General features: G+C 51.7%; 7 protein-coding genes across 7 annotated transcripts; 4 read left to right on the top strand and 3 right to left on the bottom strand.

Moving 5' to 3' along the window:
- Positions 1-25: 25 nt before the first annotated feature.
- Asppvi_011342 (uncharacterized protein) lies at positions 26-1,762 on the top strand (the record flags this gene model as incomplete). Its single annotated transcript, XM_043307171.1, has 2 exons — positions 26-76; positions 341-1,762. 2 exons carry the CDS (start codon positions 26-28, stop codon positions 1,760-1,762), a joined length of 1,473 nt encoding a protein of 490 aa, XP_043163106.1.
- Positions 1,763-2,410: 648 nt separating this feature from the next.
- Positions 2,411-5,469, bottom strand: Asppvi_011341 (putative kinesin family protein (KinA); the record flags this gene model as incomplete). The annotated part of the gene is made up of 5 exons (XM_043307170.1): positions 2,411-2,642; positions 2,715-5,146; positions 5,215-5,309; positions 5,366-5,397; positions 5,465-5,469. 5 exons carry the CDS (start codon positions 5,467-5,469, stop codon positions 2,411-2,413), a joined length of 2,796 nt encoding a protein of 931 aa, XP_043163105.1.
- An 856-nt stretch (positions 5,470-6,325) lies between these two features.
- ubc2 (E2 ubiquitin-conjugating protein RAD6) lies at positions 6,326-7,071 on the bottom strand (the record flags this gene model as incomplete). The annotated part of the gene is made up of 4 exons (XM_043307169.1): positions 6,326-6,449; positions 6,513-6,737; positions 6,816-6,880; positions 7,030-7,071. The coding sequence occupies 4 exons, from the start codon at positions 7,069-7,071 to the stop codon at positions 6,326-6,328; spliced, it is 456 nt and encodes a 151-aa protein (XP_043163104.1).
- Positions 7,072-7,716: 645 nt separating this feature from the next.
- Positions 7,717-9,145, top strand: Asppvi_011339 (thiolase family protein; the record flags this gene model as incomplete). Its single annotated transcript, XM_043307168.1, has 3 exons — positions 7,717-7,872; positions 7,931-8,875; positions 8,945-9,145. The coding sequence occupies 3 exons, from the start codon at positions 7,717-7,719 to the stop codon at positions 9,143-9,145; spliced, it is 1,302 nt and encodes a 433-aa protein (XP_043163103.1).
- Positions 9,146-9,585: 440 nt separating this feature from the next.
- On the top strand, positions 9,586-11,968 carry Asppvi_011338 (uncharacterized protein; the record flags this gene model as incomplete). The annotated part of the gene is made up of 5 exons (XM_043307167.1): positions 9,586-9,693; positions 9,751-10,671; positions 10,722-10,911; positions 10,961-11,716; positions 11,778-11,968. 5 exons carry the CDS (start codon positions 9,586-9,588, stop codon positions 11,966-11,968), a joined length of 2,166 nt encoding a protein of 721 aa, XP_043163102.1.
- Positions 11,969-12,053: 85 nt separating this feature from the next.
- Positions 12,054-13,569, bottom strand: Asppvi_011337 (chitobiosyldiphosphodolichol beta-1,4 mannosyltransferase; the record flags this gene model as incomplete). Its single annotated transcript, XM_043307166.1, has 3 exons — positions 12,054-12,998; positions 13,068-13,264; positions 13,326-13,569. 3 exons carry the CDS (start codon positions 13,567-13,569, stop codon positions 12,054-12,056), a joined length of 1,386 nt encoding a protein of 461 aa, XP_043163101.1.
- A 643-nt stretch (positions 13,570-14,212) lies between these two features.
- On the top strand, positions 14,213-16,982 carry Asppvi_011336 (metal cation transporter MSC2; the record flags this gene model as incomplete). Its single annotated transcript, XM_043307165.1, has 4 exons — positions 14,213-14,604; positions 14,660-15,814; positions 15,869-16,087; positions 16,139-16,982. The coding sequence occupies 4 exons, from the start codon at positions 14,213-14,215 to the stop codon at positions 16,980-16,982; spliced, it is 2,610 nt and encodes an 869-aa protein (XP_043163100.1).
- Positions 16,983-17,423: the final 441 nt, after the last annotated feature.

Raw genomic sequence — 17,423 nt, 5'->3', positions numbered from 1 at the left:
ATTCGTTTGATGTCTGGTGACGAGCATGGCCACGGTGCCACATGGCTGTCGTAATTGTATCGATGCTCGAGCCCAGGTTAGTCCGTTGTCAGCTAGGCTCCATTCCAACCACTGCCTTATGACTTTGATTATTATTATTGCTTGATCCCATATGTGTTCTTGTGCATTCTTGTGCAATTCTGCCTATCATGTCTCCCCCATGACCCCCGCTGTGCACAGCGTGATCGGGCGCTGCTACTCCCATGTTGCGTTGTCCAGGTTTATGCAATTTGCGATGATCCTCATGTTCTGGAAGCTACTTTAAGGTCACTGGCTTGAATTTGTCCTAATCCCGCTCCAGTGCGCCGGTCAATCACCGTGCTCGCGCTGCAGAGACCTCAATCTCGTTTGTACCGGTCATGCGACCACGCTCGAGTTTCACGATGAACTGCCAGCCTTGCAGAGACGGCACCGGTTGACATCCTCGTCCTCCTCGACGCTGCACCCTCGTAACAAACCCAAATGCCTCACCAAGGCCGTCTCCCGCATCTCCAGTGTGCCGCAAACGACCTCTTATCCTCCGATCGACCACGTTGCAGCGCCCTCATTAACCGCCGTGGCCGCGTCCTCCCAGCAGACCGAAGTTTTCACCAACTACGTGCTCACTGCGTTCCCCTGCTACTTCAGATGCACCGTGAACCGCACCCCGGTAACCTGGGTCGACTATGTCCACAGCCGGCGCGGATCGATGAACACACCCTTCGATTGGGCCCTCCGCGCCTGCACCGCCGCATACACTGGCGCTCTGCACAACGACCCCCGGTACACGGACGCCTCAAGGGCGATGTACACACGGTCTCTCCGCGGCCTAGCAGGTATGCTATCGAACGTCTCGAAAGCCACATCCGACGAGGCGCTGGCCACCGCAATTAGCTTGGCCTGCTTCGAGGTACAAAACTGCACAAACCCCGACGCGTGGCTGCGACATGCTGCCKGGATCAAGACGATCATGCGACTGCGCGGCCCGCAGGCCCATCTCCACGGGTTCGGGCGGGCCATGTACATCGTCTACCGGAACCTGATGGTGGCAGCTGCTTTGCTGTCAGGCGAGGAATGTCTTCTCCAGGAACCGGACTGGCAGGACCTGAACAGGCAGATTGCCGCCGACAATGCGCGACTACCCGACTCGTCCGCTTACATCGACGTTGCGGAGCGCGGTTTCATCGAGATCTCCAAGGTACCCGGGTACGTGAAACGGGTCCGGGAGTTGCTCGCCCTGCCATCGAAAAGGAGAGCTTCGTTGCAACCTGCCCTGCTGCGGGAGGTTCAGGCCAGGCGAGCCGGATTGCGCGGCATCCACACCGAGTTCGGCGTCGCCGTGTCGATGGTTCGAGCCGGGCAGAACGAGCAGCAGGGGTTCATCGGCCCGCTCCCCTACGTTTTCTTAGATGGCTACTCCGGCCTCTATGTCCGGGGCATTCGCTCCGCGCTAGTCATCCTCAACAATTTAATTCTCGCTATGGATGAGAAACAGCGCGACGCTATCGAGGCGGAAAACCAAACTCTGTCCGATGGAATGCCTGATCGTGTCTCCGAACCGCAAAGCGAAGAGTACGAATCGCCCCTTACACCGCCCAAATCCCCTGGCAAGTCGCGCAAGTCGACTCTGGTGGTACGGTCTTTGATCTCCCCTCAGACCCGGGAACCGCCCACATCGGACATGATGGATCGGCTTGTGACCACCATGGGCATGGACGGCGTGAGAGTCAGTCTACTGGAATAGACACCACCATTTCCTCTTCGTCTTGCAAGTTTGGCAAGTTTTGATCTTATTGATACCCATTTCGTTCATCTTCTATTTATATACATTCACGCATGGCATGGAATTTGTTGCGTTCCATATTGGCATAAACTCCAGCTTAGATACTAAACTATAAGCCTGAGAAACGTCGCGATCGGCTACGCAGATTTGCTCCTCGCGCAGTAACGACATCTACTAATTGAGACCGTATCTTCTATTGACATCTTGTGAAATTCTTCTACTTACTATGTATTCATCTCTAAACCGTCCCTTCCCTCTCCCGAAGTGCTTTCTATCGGTCTGGTATACAAGGGTATCAGGAGAACCGGAGGCCTTTCGTCGCATAGGCTCGCCGGCGGCTCGGAATCTAGGTGTAACCAGCGATGCAAGAACGAGACGGAACAGAAAAAGGGTAACGTCATGAGCACAGCGGAACAGACTTCGTGGTCATCGGCCAAATCACAGAGATAGGAGAGCAGAACAAGCGGCAGGATATCTAGACACCAAGAAGATGATAAGAACGGGTTCTCAACAACGGCTGCTGGATTGTTTGCACAAAACGAAAAGGAAAAAGACAATCAGATATGTTCGGAGGAAGGGTAGAACAAACAGCAAAAGAGAAATCGTGGATCATCGTCGATCGAAAAACCAGCTCGTGCGCTTTCCGCTCTCCTGCGACTGGACTCCTGCGACCGGAGCACTGCTCTCGGGCCCTCCACCACCACCGCCCCGGAGCGGCTTCGCGATTCTCGAGCCGCCAAAACTGAAACCACCGCTGCCATCCATAGACGGGAGACCCCTAGTTGAACCCTGCTTCGCAGCCTCCAGTCTCTCTTTAACAGCAGTGAGTTGAGCCTCAAACCTGTAGGTGGGAATATGACATTAGCCACCGTATCTTGGCCACGGCCCAGCAATTCCATAGGGGAAGACTTACCGATGATTAGCCTGAGTAAGTTTCTCTTGGCTCTCTTGCAGGAGACCTTCAAGACTCGCAATCCGTTCATTTCTGGCAATCAGCTTCCTCTCCGCAATGGCGACTTCCTTCTTCAGGCTGCTGTTCTGTTCCACCAGCTGCCGCTGTACATGAGTCAGTTGCTCCAGGTTGCGTTCCAAGAAAGCCATCTTCTTCTGCTGGGCACGGTTGTTAGAGGAGCGCAGCACGTTGTTATACTGTTCTCGAGCGTCGTCCAGCGAGATCTCAAGCTCCACCACCCGCTCACAACGGTTCTGCAGGTCGCGCATCAGGGACTTCTTCATCGCATCAAACTCGGCGATCTGCTGCTGCAGGTTCTTGCCGGTGGCGCCATTAGTCGACGCCTTAGACTGGGAATCTGCAAGGGACTGCCGCAGCTTGGCGAGCTCCTCGTCCTTGCGTGCAATCTCGCTGCGGAGTTCAGCCGCTGCCTGCATCTCAGTCTCCTTCCGGGTCACGTAAATCTTTTCCAACCGCTGGCGGATCTCTTCGACATCACCTTCGCCCACGTTGCGCTCCAGAAGGGTCTCATAGTCCCGCTCGAGATCAGCCAGCCTCTGCTCCAACTCCACTCTGCGGCTGTCCTGCAGCTCGCTCAATTCACCCCGATCATTCATGGTAAGCTCAGCCTGCCGAATGAATCCCTGAGTCTCGACCAGGCTGGTTTGTAACTCCAGGAGGTCGTCGGGGGCAATTGGCTCGCCAGCCTCGCTGATCTTGTGCAATGCATCCACCCGCTGTATAAGGTCCTGGAGTTTCCGTTCGTTGTCTGAGAAAACCTCGCCTCCCAGGTCGAAACCAGCCATCATCTTCGCCATCTTCTCCGCCTTCTTCTTCTCCTTCTCATCGAGCGCCGCACTGGTCTCCTTAGCCTTCATTCGCACGTCAAGGAGTTGCTGCTTGACGTCGTCCAGCTCCGCGGTCAGCTCAGCATTAGCTTCCCGGAGGCTGTCCATTGTAATCGAAGCTTCCTTGCCCTCGTAGGAAACCTTCTCCAGCTGCATCCGAAGCTCGTTGACCTCAGCGCTGAGTTTCTCATTGTCCTTGCCAGAGCGTGCTGAGTTCTCCTTGAGGTTCTTGAGTTCATCGCGAGCTTCGCGCAAGCTCCTCTCCACATTCGCAATGTGGGATTCTCTCTCGGCGATTTGATCCTGGAGCTCATTCTCCCGCCGCAGAAATTCCTCCCGTTCATCTTTCTCGAGCACAAGGCTGGGGGTGCTAGATCGGTCGCCGAATCTTGAATCGGGTCGTGGTGTCTCCGATCGGGGGGTGTCTTGCAATCGAGAAGGAGTTCCAGGTCGTGTAACACTTGCACGAGCTTCAGCCTTGGCCGTGCTGACGGCTTCTGAGCCCCTGCCTGGTGTCCAACGGTCCTTGGGAACTGTTTCCCCGCTTCTCCAAACTTGAACTTCGCTCTCCAAGGCTGAAATGTAGTTCTCAAAGTTGGTCACCTGGGTCTGCGCTTTGCGAAGTAGTTGCTTCAGTTCAGCTGGACTCAACTCAGCATTGACCTTCGCCTTGTTCTTAATTGCCTTCGCGCGCACACCAAATCGCAGCGTTGAGATCGTTTCCGCATCGTTATAGCTACTCGGAGAGCAATTGATGATTAGGGTCGTCCTAGAGTTACCACCCAAACTCTCCTGTAGAATTCGAGTGAGCTTTGAGTCACGGTAAGGGATGTGCGTCGATTTGCCATCTGTCAGCGCGTTGATGACCATACCAAGAGCGCTCAAACTCTTGTTAATCTTCTTGGCCTCCTCGAGGGTTTGGCCACTGGCTCCAGTCTTGCCGACCTTTTCACTACCTGCGAGATCCACCAGGAAAAGCTGGCCGCTCTTTGCGGAACCCGTCTCTAGATTCTTCTGGGTGACAGTGACGACGAAGATGGAATGGGACCGAGACGATTCTTGGTTCATGTTGGTCGCGGCCACCGCTCTTGCCGCACCACCGCGTCGCATCACCTCATAGACCTCCTGCACACTGGAGACATAGACCTCGAGCAGACCTTTGACGTAGACACCTCGCGACTTCTCTTCGTGGACGGGGAGGTTATCATTCTGTGGCACCAGGAGATCGCGTATCCGTTCCATGTAGATTTCCATATAGCTGACTCGGACCGTATATTCGATGTTACTCGGGCTGGTGAGAATGCTCGCGAATATCTGCTCGACAATACGTGGAATGATACCCTTGCCTTCGGGGTCGTCGATATCGGAACCCATCATTGTATAAGACTTTCCAGCACCTGTTTGACCATAAGCAAAGACCGTACCATTGTAACCGTTCAAAATATCGTCGACTGTAGGGCGAATCGAATAGTCGAAAATGTCTGTTTGTCTCGAGTCCATAGGGAAAACTCGATCGAAGGTGAAGGCTCCTGAGCCTTCCCTGGACTATCGCTGGTCAATATCTCCAAGCGCCACCAAACCTTGCCTTTCCTCAGCCTCGACAGGAGACTCACGTTGATGAGACATGACTGCTCATTTTCAAACTCAACAATCGGTTCTCCTCCAGACGCTAATTCGACTTTGTTTTGCGGTCGGAATCTCGCAACGACTATGCAGCACCGGTGAGTATCTTCGAACATATGTATTCGGACGGAGCATACAGACCCTTGATGGTGTTGGAGCCGGGCCCAGATGATCTGTCATGCCATGCTATCATCAGTCTTCTCCGCACTGTTTCCAAGCGGCAGTCGATAGAATACTCACGCCATGTTTGCTCCGACTCTTCCCTCAAGTACCACCAGAAAGAGAACCTAGAGGTGAGGAAAAGCCCCGAGGGGAGGCCTGTAATTGCTAGGCTTTTGTTCAGAGCCGGATTTCGATCTGTTGGCCAGCTGAGTAGAGTCGGTGGGATGTTTGGGTCAGGGGTCCACGTGCGAGACGGCAGCCAGGAACACGCGATGTCCTCACCCCAAATCAGTGACAGAAGGATGGGTCGAGGAAAGCAAGTCCGCACGCACACACCACCGCGAGCTTGTGACGTGGGTTAGGACTCACTGCTGATCGAGCAAAGAAGAGCAGCGTGAGGATCAATATGTATCTAAAGTCGCAGGAATGCTTCGACACGAGCCGTTTGAGGATGTGGCTTGGCGCCGGCCTAAGAACGTTAGAGAAACACTCGTCCCGCATCACCACCACACTTGCTCAACGCTTTTCTTCCAACTATATCTTTCTATAGCTACAAGTGCCTGTACGGAGAGAAGAATATCTACGCTCAATTTAAGCCGGAAGAGCAGGCAGCAGAATCTGAGGACTTCAAAGACAAGAAAGGCTCATGCATTATGCAGGCAGAAATAAACAATGCAGCTATCCACACAACCAGCAAAAAATAAATAATTCACCAGGCGCCAAAAACCCCGCGCTGTGCATATCATCAACATAACGTGGAAGTCAAATACGAACTTGGCCAGAACACTCAGATCAACAACCCGTCAGACCACAAGTCGTTAACGTCCCCTGGTGACTCCCGGGTAAACGACATTGTTCCTGTTGACCGACCAAATAAAAAGAAACCAAAACCACCGACTTGAGAGACCTGAGCTCAACAACTCCTCTTCTGAGAGCAAATTAGTCTTCCCAGCTCTTCTCGACTGTCTCACGCACGCGCTTGATATATTCCTTCCGGTTATCTTTGTAGAGGTTCGATGCTTCCACATTCGCCGGTGATGACGTGTTGGGGTCGTTTAGTAGACTTCATAAGATACGGCATCAGAATCACTGTCCCAAGTATGTTGCGGAATAACATTCAACATACCTCTGAATACTAGTCAAGATGGCGGCCACGTCATAGGTCGGACTCCAGCGGTTTTGCAAGATATCAAGGCAGAGCTCCCCCGTACCATAGACATTAGGATGGAACATCTGGCTGATAAACTTGACACCTGGCGGCTTGTTGGGGTATTGTTCCTCGAAATGCATGACCAAGCGGAATGTACCATCTTCGAACGGGGTATCGGCGGGGCCAATGATGACGGCATTCCTAGAGATGGATACGTCAATCACTCCATCACCACATTCTTCAGATGTACGGATGAATCGAGAAGAATGAAGAACTCACCAGGTCATGACATTGTCAGCTACTGGAGATGCTGAAACGCCGGCAGGAGGGTCAGTCTGCATGCGCTGTGATCACGAATCAGAGTTAGCTCACGAGACACAGCCTGGTAGCCGAGTTACAGGGTACAATAAGAAAAAAAAGAGCAACGACGAAATAGAAACATAGAGGTGACGACGAACTGAGTCAGAATCAATGATCTTCAATAATAACGTACCTTGAAGTCACGCATGAGACGACGGCGGGCAGAAGTAGACATAGCGGCGGGTGCTACGACCGATAGGAGCTAGCAAAATAGGCTTTTAGAGGCTGCAGTAAACCACGCGTGTTGAAACTGTTGAGATTGGATAGTAAGAGACCTGATTGTATATAAAAAGGTCGAGAGGGATATGCCACAAGAGCAGTTGAGATAGCCAGCGGGAAATGGATCCTTCTGGATGAGAAGCGATCACAAGAGCGGGAGGAGAAGCGTTGATCCAATACCGCTCGGTCTTGTTAGGGTCGGGATTCCCCTCTTGCTTAGCTGTACTCCGTACGTGCCGTTGTTCCTTCTCGCCGTCAAGGTTCCAGCAATCGGTGGAACTATCCATATGGGGAAACTAGCTGTTTATGTATAGCTTGAAACGCCACTGCTGAGTAAGCACGTCAGGGACATCATGTGAAACCAGGGTCATGTGAGCATTGATCATGTGATTAAGGATACTGTCCAGACAGCCTCGGTTGCGGGATCGCGGCTATATGCGGAATACCTGGCGGAGAACGGGAAGGACAGCAGAGGCGAGTTGCAGTAAGCCTACTGGACATTTCCGTTTCATCTACCTCCTCCTCATATTGTACTCCTTCTCTCATTCTCCTCTTTCTGAACCCCCTCATAATCACCCTATAATAGCACTTCTCCTTCACCATGGCGATTCAAACAACAACTGGGTTGGCAGCCCGCCTGGTCACCAAGCGCGCCGCATTCCCCGCATCTCGACGAAACTTCAGTGCCGCTCGCTCATCTTTGAAGGAGATTCAGGAGGCTTACATTCTCAGTGGTGCTCGAACACCTACTGCTAAGGTGAAGCTTTCACAGATTAGCCCTCGTCGTCCTCTTTACCAACTAACGTCTCATCCAGTTCAACGGATCGTTCGTCTCCGTATCCGCTCCCGAATTGGGTGCAGTTGCCATCAAGTCTGCCGTGAGCAAATCTGGCGTTCCTGTTGAGAAGATTACCGATGTGTATATGGGCAATGTTCTTCAGGGTGCAGTTGGTCAAGCGCCCGCTCGTCAGGCCACCATCTTCGCCGGACTCTCTCCAACGGTGGAATCCATGACGGTAAACAAAGTGTGCGCTTCCGGCCTCAAAGCCGTGGCCCTCGCCGCTCAAAATATCCAACTCGGCCTCGCGGAGGTCCAGGTTGCAGGCGGTATGGAGAACATGTCCCGCGTGCCCTACTATTTGCCTCGATCCTCCCAGTTGCCACCCTTCGGAGAACTCAAGTTACAAGATGGTCTGATCCAGGATGGCCTGTGGGATGTCTACAACCAGTTCCACATGGGTATCTGCGCAGAAAAGACAGCTAAGAAGTATGAGATTTCGCGTGAGGAACAAGATCAATATGCCATTCAGTCCTATCAGCGGGCGCAGGCAGCCTGGAAGGAGAATAAATTTGCCGAGGAGATCGCGCCTGTTACGGTCAAGGGCAAGAAGGGAGAGACAGTCATTGAACGTGATGAGGGCTACGAGAATCTTCGAATTGACAAGATGGCCTCGCTGAAACCAGCATTCTTGAGGGACGGCACCGGCACAGTGACCGCTGGCAATGCTTCTACCATGAATGATGGTGCCTCGGCGCTCGTCCTGGGCAGCAAAGCTATTGCGCGTGAGTTCGCTCAGGGTAACCGGGCTCTTGCGCGCATCGTCTCTACCGCCGATGCCGCCATCGATCCAGTGGATTTCCCCGTTGCCCCAGCCAAGGCCGTTCCCATCGCCCTCGAGCGGGCAGGTATCACTAAGGATCAGGTCGCGGTTTGGGAGTTTAATGAAGCTTTTGCTGCTGTCATCAAGGCTAACGAGAAGGTAAGTCTGAATGCTGAATGCATATATAGACCCCTGTCTGATTCTATTCCCTTGCTAACTATTCATTAGATTCTCGGTCTGCAGAATGCTAGGGTCAACCCTCTCGGAGGAGCCATTTCCCTGGGACACGCCCTGGGAAGCTCTGGCTCTCGTATTTTGGTTACTCTTCTCCATCAATTGCAGCCTGGAGAGTACGGTGTGGCTGCCATCTGTAACGGTGGTGGTGCTGCAACTGCAATGGTCGTTCAGAAGCTGGATCGGGTCGACTGAGCCAGAAGCCATTGATAACGTTTCTATTTGTCCTCCTGTTCACAAAGTTATTGGTCACCTCAAAAGCGACACTGCCACGATTATACCCACACTCTGACCAGTCTTTCTTAGCATGCTATGATTGTATATATATGGATGAAAATTGAGAATTGAGTTGAATCATGTAGCAGTTTTGTCGGCTCAATTGTCTAAAACATGTCACGTGACAACCCAATAAAACGCTTACCGAAAGCAGTAAGGCCCACCGTCCAGATGGGGGGCTAAACCCAAGATAGTTGAAACGATGACATCCCAGCTATTATTTAGTTCAGACTTTACTGCAGTGACCAATTGCTGCAAAATAGTGGGATTAACTGCACTAATTTGGTCCGTCAAGAGCTCGCTCTGCTATCCCTGTAGTCTCTTGATGGACAGCGCTCTCGTTCCGAATCCCGATAGCGATGTTTGATCAGGTCGAGCTAACCGTCTCTCCTTCTTGCTACAATTGCCTTGCCTGGTCCGCAGATGGTGAGATTGCCCTGGCCGCGGGTGAATATGTTCAGATCCTAGTATGCTCCGTCACCACATCGACTATGTGCTTCTTGAATAATACTCACCCCAGATAGACGCCGAAGAAACCAACGCAGGGGAAAGATGAAAGTGGCTCTGATCGTCCAAAATGTGAACCAGCATGGCATATCACGCGTTTTCGCGCCAATCTGTTCACGAACAGGGAGTGGCCCACAGTTTTCCCTCAGAACCGGGATGATTTCTCAATTGGGGTTGAACTCTCGCAGAGCTCAGTAGTCGGTCTGTGCTGGTCGCCACCAGGACTCGCCAGACATAGGCGGTGCACACTTGCAGTGCTGACTTCCAACTTGTTACTATCCTTCTACCAGCTCGTTGATGGAAAATGGATGCGAGTTGCCATCGTCAACAATGCCTTAGCAGCACATTTCAACTCGTTAATTCATGATGAGGGCCCGCGATTGAGGAAGACTAACATAAGGGAATTCGCCTGGTGTCCACCTTTAAAGGTGCCGCAGGGCCAAAACGATTCCGTCCCTGCTGCCGAAAGCAGATGGGGTTTTCAAATACTTACAATTGCTAATGACGACAATGATCTGATTTTCCTGCATGTTCGGAGAGCTGAAGCTGGTTCGGCTCCCTCTTCTTATTCTTTCGATATAATCTCGATCAGCTCAATGCATGATCCTGCGGCAAAATATCCAATAGTTCAGTCCGGCTCGATCCTGGCTACATCCTTAAAGTCAAAAATGAGGATCTCGGGCCTGTCATGTGGGCCCTGGCTCCTCAAACAAGATGAGACGACACCGGACGTTTATCATGCGATAGGAAATGCAGCCGCCACTTATGGTACCAAAATCAAGCTGGTTAGGCTCGACGTAAATCTACGCCGAGATGACGAAGACTTAGAGGCTCCTTCTCGCTGGAACTTGCAGGCAACCGCTTCGGAAAACCCAGATCTGTCAAGCAAAGATGCTGGCGAACGCATCTACCGCGGCCCTCTTGAGTGGTTTCAAGTGGTAAGATTCTGAGTGACATTAGTCAATGCCTTGAACTCATGTATATCCAGGCAGAGTCTGGGGATATTGGCCTAGCTGTGACCACAGTAGGAGCACTGATGGTGGTGAGCCTCCCTCGTGACGTATACGAGGGCAAAGAGACATCATCTGGAAAAATTCGAACAAGAGAATATCCCCTGTTTGAAAACACCGACGCCGCTATTGAGAAAACGGAAGCAAGGCATTTGGAATCTATCAGTGGTACGCTACACACTAATACAATTCATTCTGCTTTACTAATAGAACGTAGCCATGACGGTCGCAAGTGATGATGAGTCCAAGCTATCCTCACTTCACTTGGGCACATCCGGGGGACATGCTGCAGCCAAGGAACTGATTGAATTCACTGATGCTCAAGATGACGGCCTGCTCTCGCCGCCACCTTGGAAAGCTCAGGTTGATGATATGCGGGAGAGATTCGATATTGACCACGATCTCGGAGGACTAGCGATCGGCAGAATCTGGGGACTGGCAGCCTACGATGGACTCATTGCTGTTGCATTTACTCTCCACCCCGGAGACATGATTGAGTACCGCACCGGCTCGCAGGAGCGCACCAGCATTGTTTTCTCTAAGGCAAGCCTACATCAGCAACCACATACTCCGTCATTCCTTCGCGAGTTGCCAGTATTCACTTCAGACTTCCTGCGCCTCAGACGCGAGGTGGTGCTGCACTTCACATTGCGTTCTCTCGACCATGATGACAGGAACCCTTGGTACCAGAAACTCGTGTACGCGGCTGCCTGTTGTGCTCTTGTGGAATCCCAGGATGAGTTTTTACTCCTACAAGCTAGGAAAGTCTTCGAGTGGCTTGCGACTGCTACTGGAGTTGACTTGACTGAGGAGTTAACAAAGTGTTCCTCGCCTGGAAATAAACTCGAATTAAAGTCCGTAGAGCAGCTTGACGGCGCTGGTGGGCACATCTTTGAAAAGTGCGATATATGCCAAGCTGGAGTAGCTTGGTATTCAGCACAGGAAGCACAGTGCGCAGGTGGCCATCTATTCGGTAAGTCCATGAAAAATTTTTGCCAACCGTGAAGCACAATTGGACTGACTGGCTTGCATAGTTCGTTGCAATCTCTCATACTTCCCTATTCAAGAGCCGGGAGTATCGAAGTTCTGCTCCGACTGTGGCACAGAATATCTCAACGAAGATGCCCTCGCTCAGCTTCATGGGACTGAACTTCAAAGTGCTTACAAGAAACTCTCTAACGTGTTCGACACGTGCATATACTGTGGTGGCAAGTTTCGTGCCTAGAGGCCTGCATTCAGGTGAAACTCGAGCTACGCAGAAGGGGAACAAAGCCGGCTTAAAATGAACACCGATGGAAGTAATGGGCGCTTTAAGCGAGGCCTAAGAGTTTGCCAGCTATAGGATCCCATTCGTCATTCCAACGACGATTACTCTCTTTCCGAGCACCGGTACGGATCTTCTCGAGCTTACTTGGGTTCTCAAACAGATCAACAAGGTGGCCGAGGAGCTCACCAGAACTTCCAAAGCCCATACCGTTCACACCTTCTTTTACTAGCTCGGGCCAGGCTTGAAAACGATCCCAGCCAACCACCGGTAATCCAGCCCCGAACATGTCAACCACTTTCATGGGCAGGTCAACACCGCTGCTACTGGTATGTAAGCTGATTCCCAGGGAAGCAGACGCCAGAAGGCGCGCATAGTCATCTGTGGTCAACCATGTGGTGCGAATTGAGACCTTGCTGAGCTTGCCCGCTTCTTGAAGCTTTGATATTTGCTTCAGATACATGTCCTTCTGAGGTCCTTTCCCAGTAATGATGGCCAGAACAGCGGGTAACCCAGGCTTGCTGGTGGTTGCCAGGTACGAATACCGGCACAATGCGTCAATGAGTAACGAGAAGTCTTCGTCAGCTGTCCAGGACGTCGAACTGACTATTACACGGAGTGACCCGGCCTGCAGCAAGCGCTTCACCGAGGCTGTTTCCGGCAAAGACTCAAGAAAACTCTTCCGCTCGCTTTCATCCAAGATGGGCTGAAAATGGCTCGCTGGCCGGTCATGCAAGGGCAGTATGGGGGCTGTGAGCCCGAAATCGCTCTTCAAAACGGAAGCCATGGCTTCTGTAACACAAAAATGCACCGTGGCGTATCTACAGAAGCTCTTCTCATACCATTTGGAAAATCGCACCAGTGGGTGTCTATCCCCGAGTTTGAGCGCCAAAATGGTGTACCCAAAGTTATGCCAGTCGATTATCAATTTGGTATGCCGGAGGAACGATACCATGGACGCGATTGCCAACGTAGGTATGGAAGGCGGGTTCTGCATTGGACCAACTTTAGCAAGATGATATAGACACCAGACGAGTCACTTGGGCGGGCATGGTCTTACCTGAACGAGTAGCCATTGAGCGGGTTCTGTGCGGTAAGCCAGAGCCAACCAGAGACATACAATCTGGAAGGCTACTTTTAGCGGACCAAATAGCAGAAAGAGGAGCTTATTACTTGTTTGCAGGAAGGTCGGGTGTGGTGGAAGGGCGATTATGGATATTCTAGGATCGGACGAGATGTCGGGATGCACTTCTGATTCTGTATTATAAAAGCATCAGTCATACCCTCATTCGCGATTAGAAACCTGACCGGCCTGTACCATTGTAACCGATAATGTCCACCTGGCCTCCTCCCCTTGCGATACTCAAAGCATGGTACTGCATGCGCGGGCTGCGGCCGATATCGCCCAGGACGAGAATCTGCGTCGTTGTTTTGGGCGCATTGGAAACATCCTTTTTGCTCCTGTTGAACCGTCTCGGGTCGTATCTTGAAGGAACCAAGAACAGTAATAGTGTCACCGCCGTGGAGACGTAGAAGGCGATGCTGATCAGGGATTCAATCATGGTGTGTTGTTGGCGAAGAAATCATACGGTCTAACGCGCAACCATTGTGTTTAAAGGGTCGAATAAACAAGTTTTGACAAACACTTATCGCATATTGCTGGCCGAAAGAGGAACCTAGTTGTGAGTACAAAGGCGAATGACGAAGGCTCAAAGCTTTGAAGCTATTACGTTGCGCTACACGCTCCGCGGTGTAGAAGTACCATAATAATAATCGGATTCCCCTCGTGGACACCTCAGGCATCTGACCTTTCCCAGAATGGCAGGCGATGGGAGAGATAAGGGAATATTGGCGCGTATCACGTGTGCCCCTTACCCATGCGTTATCACCAGCAGCTGATGAAACGCAAAGGTACACTCAATTCAAAGTTGATTTTGTATAAATCGTCCTCTTTAGGCAAATATTGCTCCACTTACTTGAACAGTGACTGTGCACGTTCTTTTGGCGCGATGCCGCGTTCCTTATCTCAGTTCCCTGACCGACTGTCCCTTCAGAGCTGCTAAGCTGCCTATTCCGCCCCGATCTTGGCCGCGACGACCCCGTCGAACGTCTTGGCCTTTTCGCCTCTTCGCCTTCACCCTCCTTGCTGTTATATTCAATTCAATTGCGAACTGAAAGAAAGGCCAAATTGGACAATTAGATACCATGTCAACGGGAGCTCCCGTGTCCACCGTGGATACTCACTTCCCCGCAACTCATGGACATGGATTCGGACACTCCCGCGGCCATGGCCACTCTCGCTCAAAGCGTTGGACCCAACCCTCAGTAAACCAGTCGCTGTCTTCTCTGAATGGCTCTGCAACTTCAATGCAAACGAACCTGTCTTCTGTAGACCCAGCTTCACCCAATGGCTCTGCGTTAGGGTCGACATCGCACAATCACCATCGCTCGCATTCCCACGGTGCAGCCAACCACTCAGGGAGCTGCAACCACGGACATTCAGTGCATTATCATCCAACTGAAAAGACGGAAGATCCTACAGAATTGCGCGCGCGTGATGTTTCTGTCATCTCGGCCGATTTTACACCCAGCACCAAGTGAGTGATCCTGAGAAGAAACGAAGGATCAACTAAGTGACATTTATTCTTCTAGTCGCGAGCTCGTCTCAGGACTGCTTATCGCTCTACCCTGGATCGCCTTATCGTGGTACTACAAGCAATATGCCCATTGGAACTCAGCTATCCCGAATAAGGACAACACGGACCCGAAAACGGTCGCCGGTGGGAGTCTGGATCAGGCAGTTCTAAGGACCTGCAGTCTGACAGCTGTGACTATGGTCATGACGGGCGTTGGACAACTTCAATGGTCTGCACGGGCTGGGAACAAATCTGTGGTCAAAGTTCCAAATCTGAGGGCAGATACCGCAGGTGTAGCGCTTGCTCGCATATGCTCAATTGCGCTGCCTATATACGCAGCCCTCGAAGTCAGTGGGTTCCTTGTCGCCTTCGGTTCGCTTCTCGCAGCAGCATCCGGGTTGCCCGCTCTTGCCAAAGGCCGGGCTGCTGGCAGCGACGCTCGCGAAAAGCTGGTCCACAAGAAATTCACAGTTGCTCTGATACTGATAATCCTGGTGTTGAGCTTTTTCGGCTTGGTTGGCTCCCAGGAGTCGAAGTCGTACTTCGGATATCTCTCCTTGTTATTGTCAGTCTTTGTCATTCCTCCCCCATTTGCAGATGTCGGCCAGTCAAATTCTTCTCGAGGCCCCGGTTTTGGCGTCTCCGCCTCCTCGAAATCAGACACTTCAGTAATCCGGAATTCGGGCTCATTATCTGTCGTCTCGCCGGATGATGGTATGGTGACGTTGATACTCGGTCTCGTTGTCGGGATACTCGGCTTCTTTCTCTTCGGTATCCCTTCCCTCTCGGCATTGGATGCGATGTACCTGCTGGCAACAGCCGGTATCTACGCAACATCCTTACTCTTTTCAAACCCGCCCAATCTGCGTTCGCCGCACAAATGGGGTCTTGCTACAGGTATTGCGGCAGCAGGATTTCTGTCTTCGCCACCTGTAGCTGCTGATAACTGGGTGGTCTATTCATCGCGGTGCACGATGGCAGCGATGTCGTTCTTCGCCGCTCGGTTTGATGACCGCCGGCTACGCCTTGAGCGCCCTTCTCATCATCATGGCCACTCACCGGCTCGAGCCTCTCGGGTGACCAAAGTCCTTCTTCGCTACAGCGAACCTTACCCCCTGTTGTACAGTATCCTCAAAGAACGGGATTCTCGCCGTATATTCTATTTCATGAGGTATGCATGTACATCTCTTTGCATTTAGGGATGACGACTGATGACATTTTATAGCTTGAATTTCACCTTTATGTTGGTTCAACTATCTTACGGGTTCATCACCGGGTCCTTAGGACTGCTCAGTGACAGCATACACATGTTTTTCGATTGCCTTGCACTTGTTGTCGGCCTTTGTGCTGCCGTTATGAGCAAGTGGCCACCAAGTGCTCGGTTCCCTTACGGCTATGGGAAGGTTGATACACTTTCCGGATTCGCCAACGGAATTTTTCTCATGTACGATTTGAACCCACCTTTCAGTGAAGCTTAAACCTGACAATTACCCAGGATCATAAGTATTGAGATCATTTACGAAGCTGTGGAGCGACTTTCCTCCGGAAGTCAGATGCATCGACTGGGCGAATTGTTGGCTGTCAGCGTTGCTGGTCTGGTAGTGAATCTTGTGGGTATCATGGCATTCGACCACGGCCACGCACACGGCCACGATCATGGTCATTCGCACTCACATGGAAATGAGAATATGCACGGTATCTTCCTCCATATTCTAGCTGACACTCTTGGCTCCGTGGCGGTTGTGATATCCACCATTCTTGTGCACTTCTCAGGCTGGGCAGGATACGACCCTATTGCCTCATGTTTGATTGCCATTTTGATTTTTGCCTCGGCGGTCCCACTAGTCAGCAGTACTGCTAAGACCCTATTGCTCGCACTTCCCGCCGACGTTGAATACAATGTCCGTGAAACCTTGGCCGGTGTCAGCTCCCTACGAGGAGTTGTGGGGTACACAGTGCCGAAGTTTTGGTTAGACGATACAGGAACGACCTCGGGACATGACCACCATCATCATGGTCATGACCATAGTCACAGTCACAGTCACAGTCACAGCCATAGTCATTCTCATAGTCACAGTCACAGTCACAGCCATGGTCATGGCCACGGCCACGACCACGACCACGACCACCATCATCATGACCACGACGATTCTCATGAGAAACAAAAAACAAACGTCCTCGGGGTGATTCATGTCATTGCGTCTCGAGGAGCCGACCTAGAGGATGTGCGACAACGGACGGTCAACTACCTCCGCGAAAAGGACATGGACATCCTTGTCCAGGTCGAGCGAGAAGGCGATGGGCGCTGCTGGTGCGGAGGGGGCAACAAAGGCCCCTGATTGCAGCCATCATTTTTGTATATTTTGACATGACATACAACTCACTGAAGAGTTTTGAACACATGCAAATGCATTTTTGTACTATTTATGACTCGCGTATATGAAGCAGTTGGAATGCACATGCAATGTATACCCATTCTAAATATGTGACCGTGTGACAGCCTCACCTCAGTATAGCGGTCGGGTTTGACTGAGAGGAGTATATATGCCTTGGTGCCCAGCGCCGTAAGGGGCGTCCCACCACCACAGTGCCACCATATGTGACATCTGTACCACCTAGTTTCTTTTCTTCGTAGTAGTCAAAGAGTCTTTTGAAGAAATCGCCACGATTCCAGGCCACAGAGCACTGCACTAATGACGTACTTCAAAGCATGCGCTCGACGCGGCGAACCAGTTGTGGAACGAAGAAGTCCATAAATGTTGTACAAAGCATATCCTCGG

Source organism: Aspergillus pseudoviridinutans, assembly GCF_018340605.1.
Source record: "Aspergillus pseudoviridinutans IFM 55266 DNA, scaffold_9, whole genome shotgun sequence".
NCBI lineage: Eukaryota > Fungi > Ascomycota > Eurotiomycetes > Eurotiales > Aspergillaceae > Aspergillus > Aspergillus pseudoviridinutans.
The sequence above is the reverse complement of the archived record's forward strand: the minus strand, read 5'-3'. Positions and strand labels throughout refer to the sequence as shown.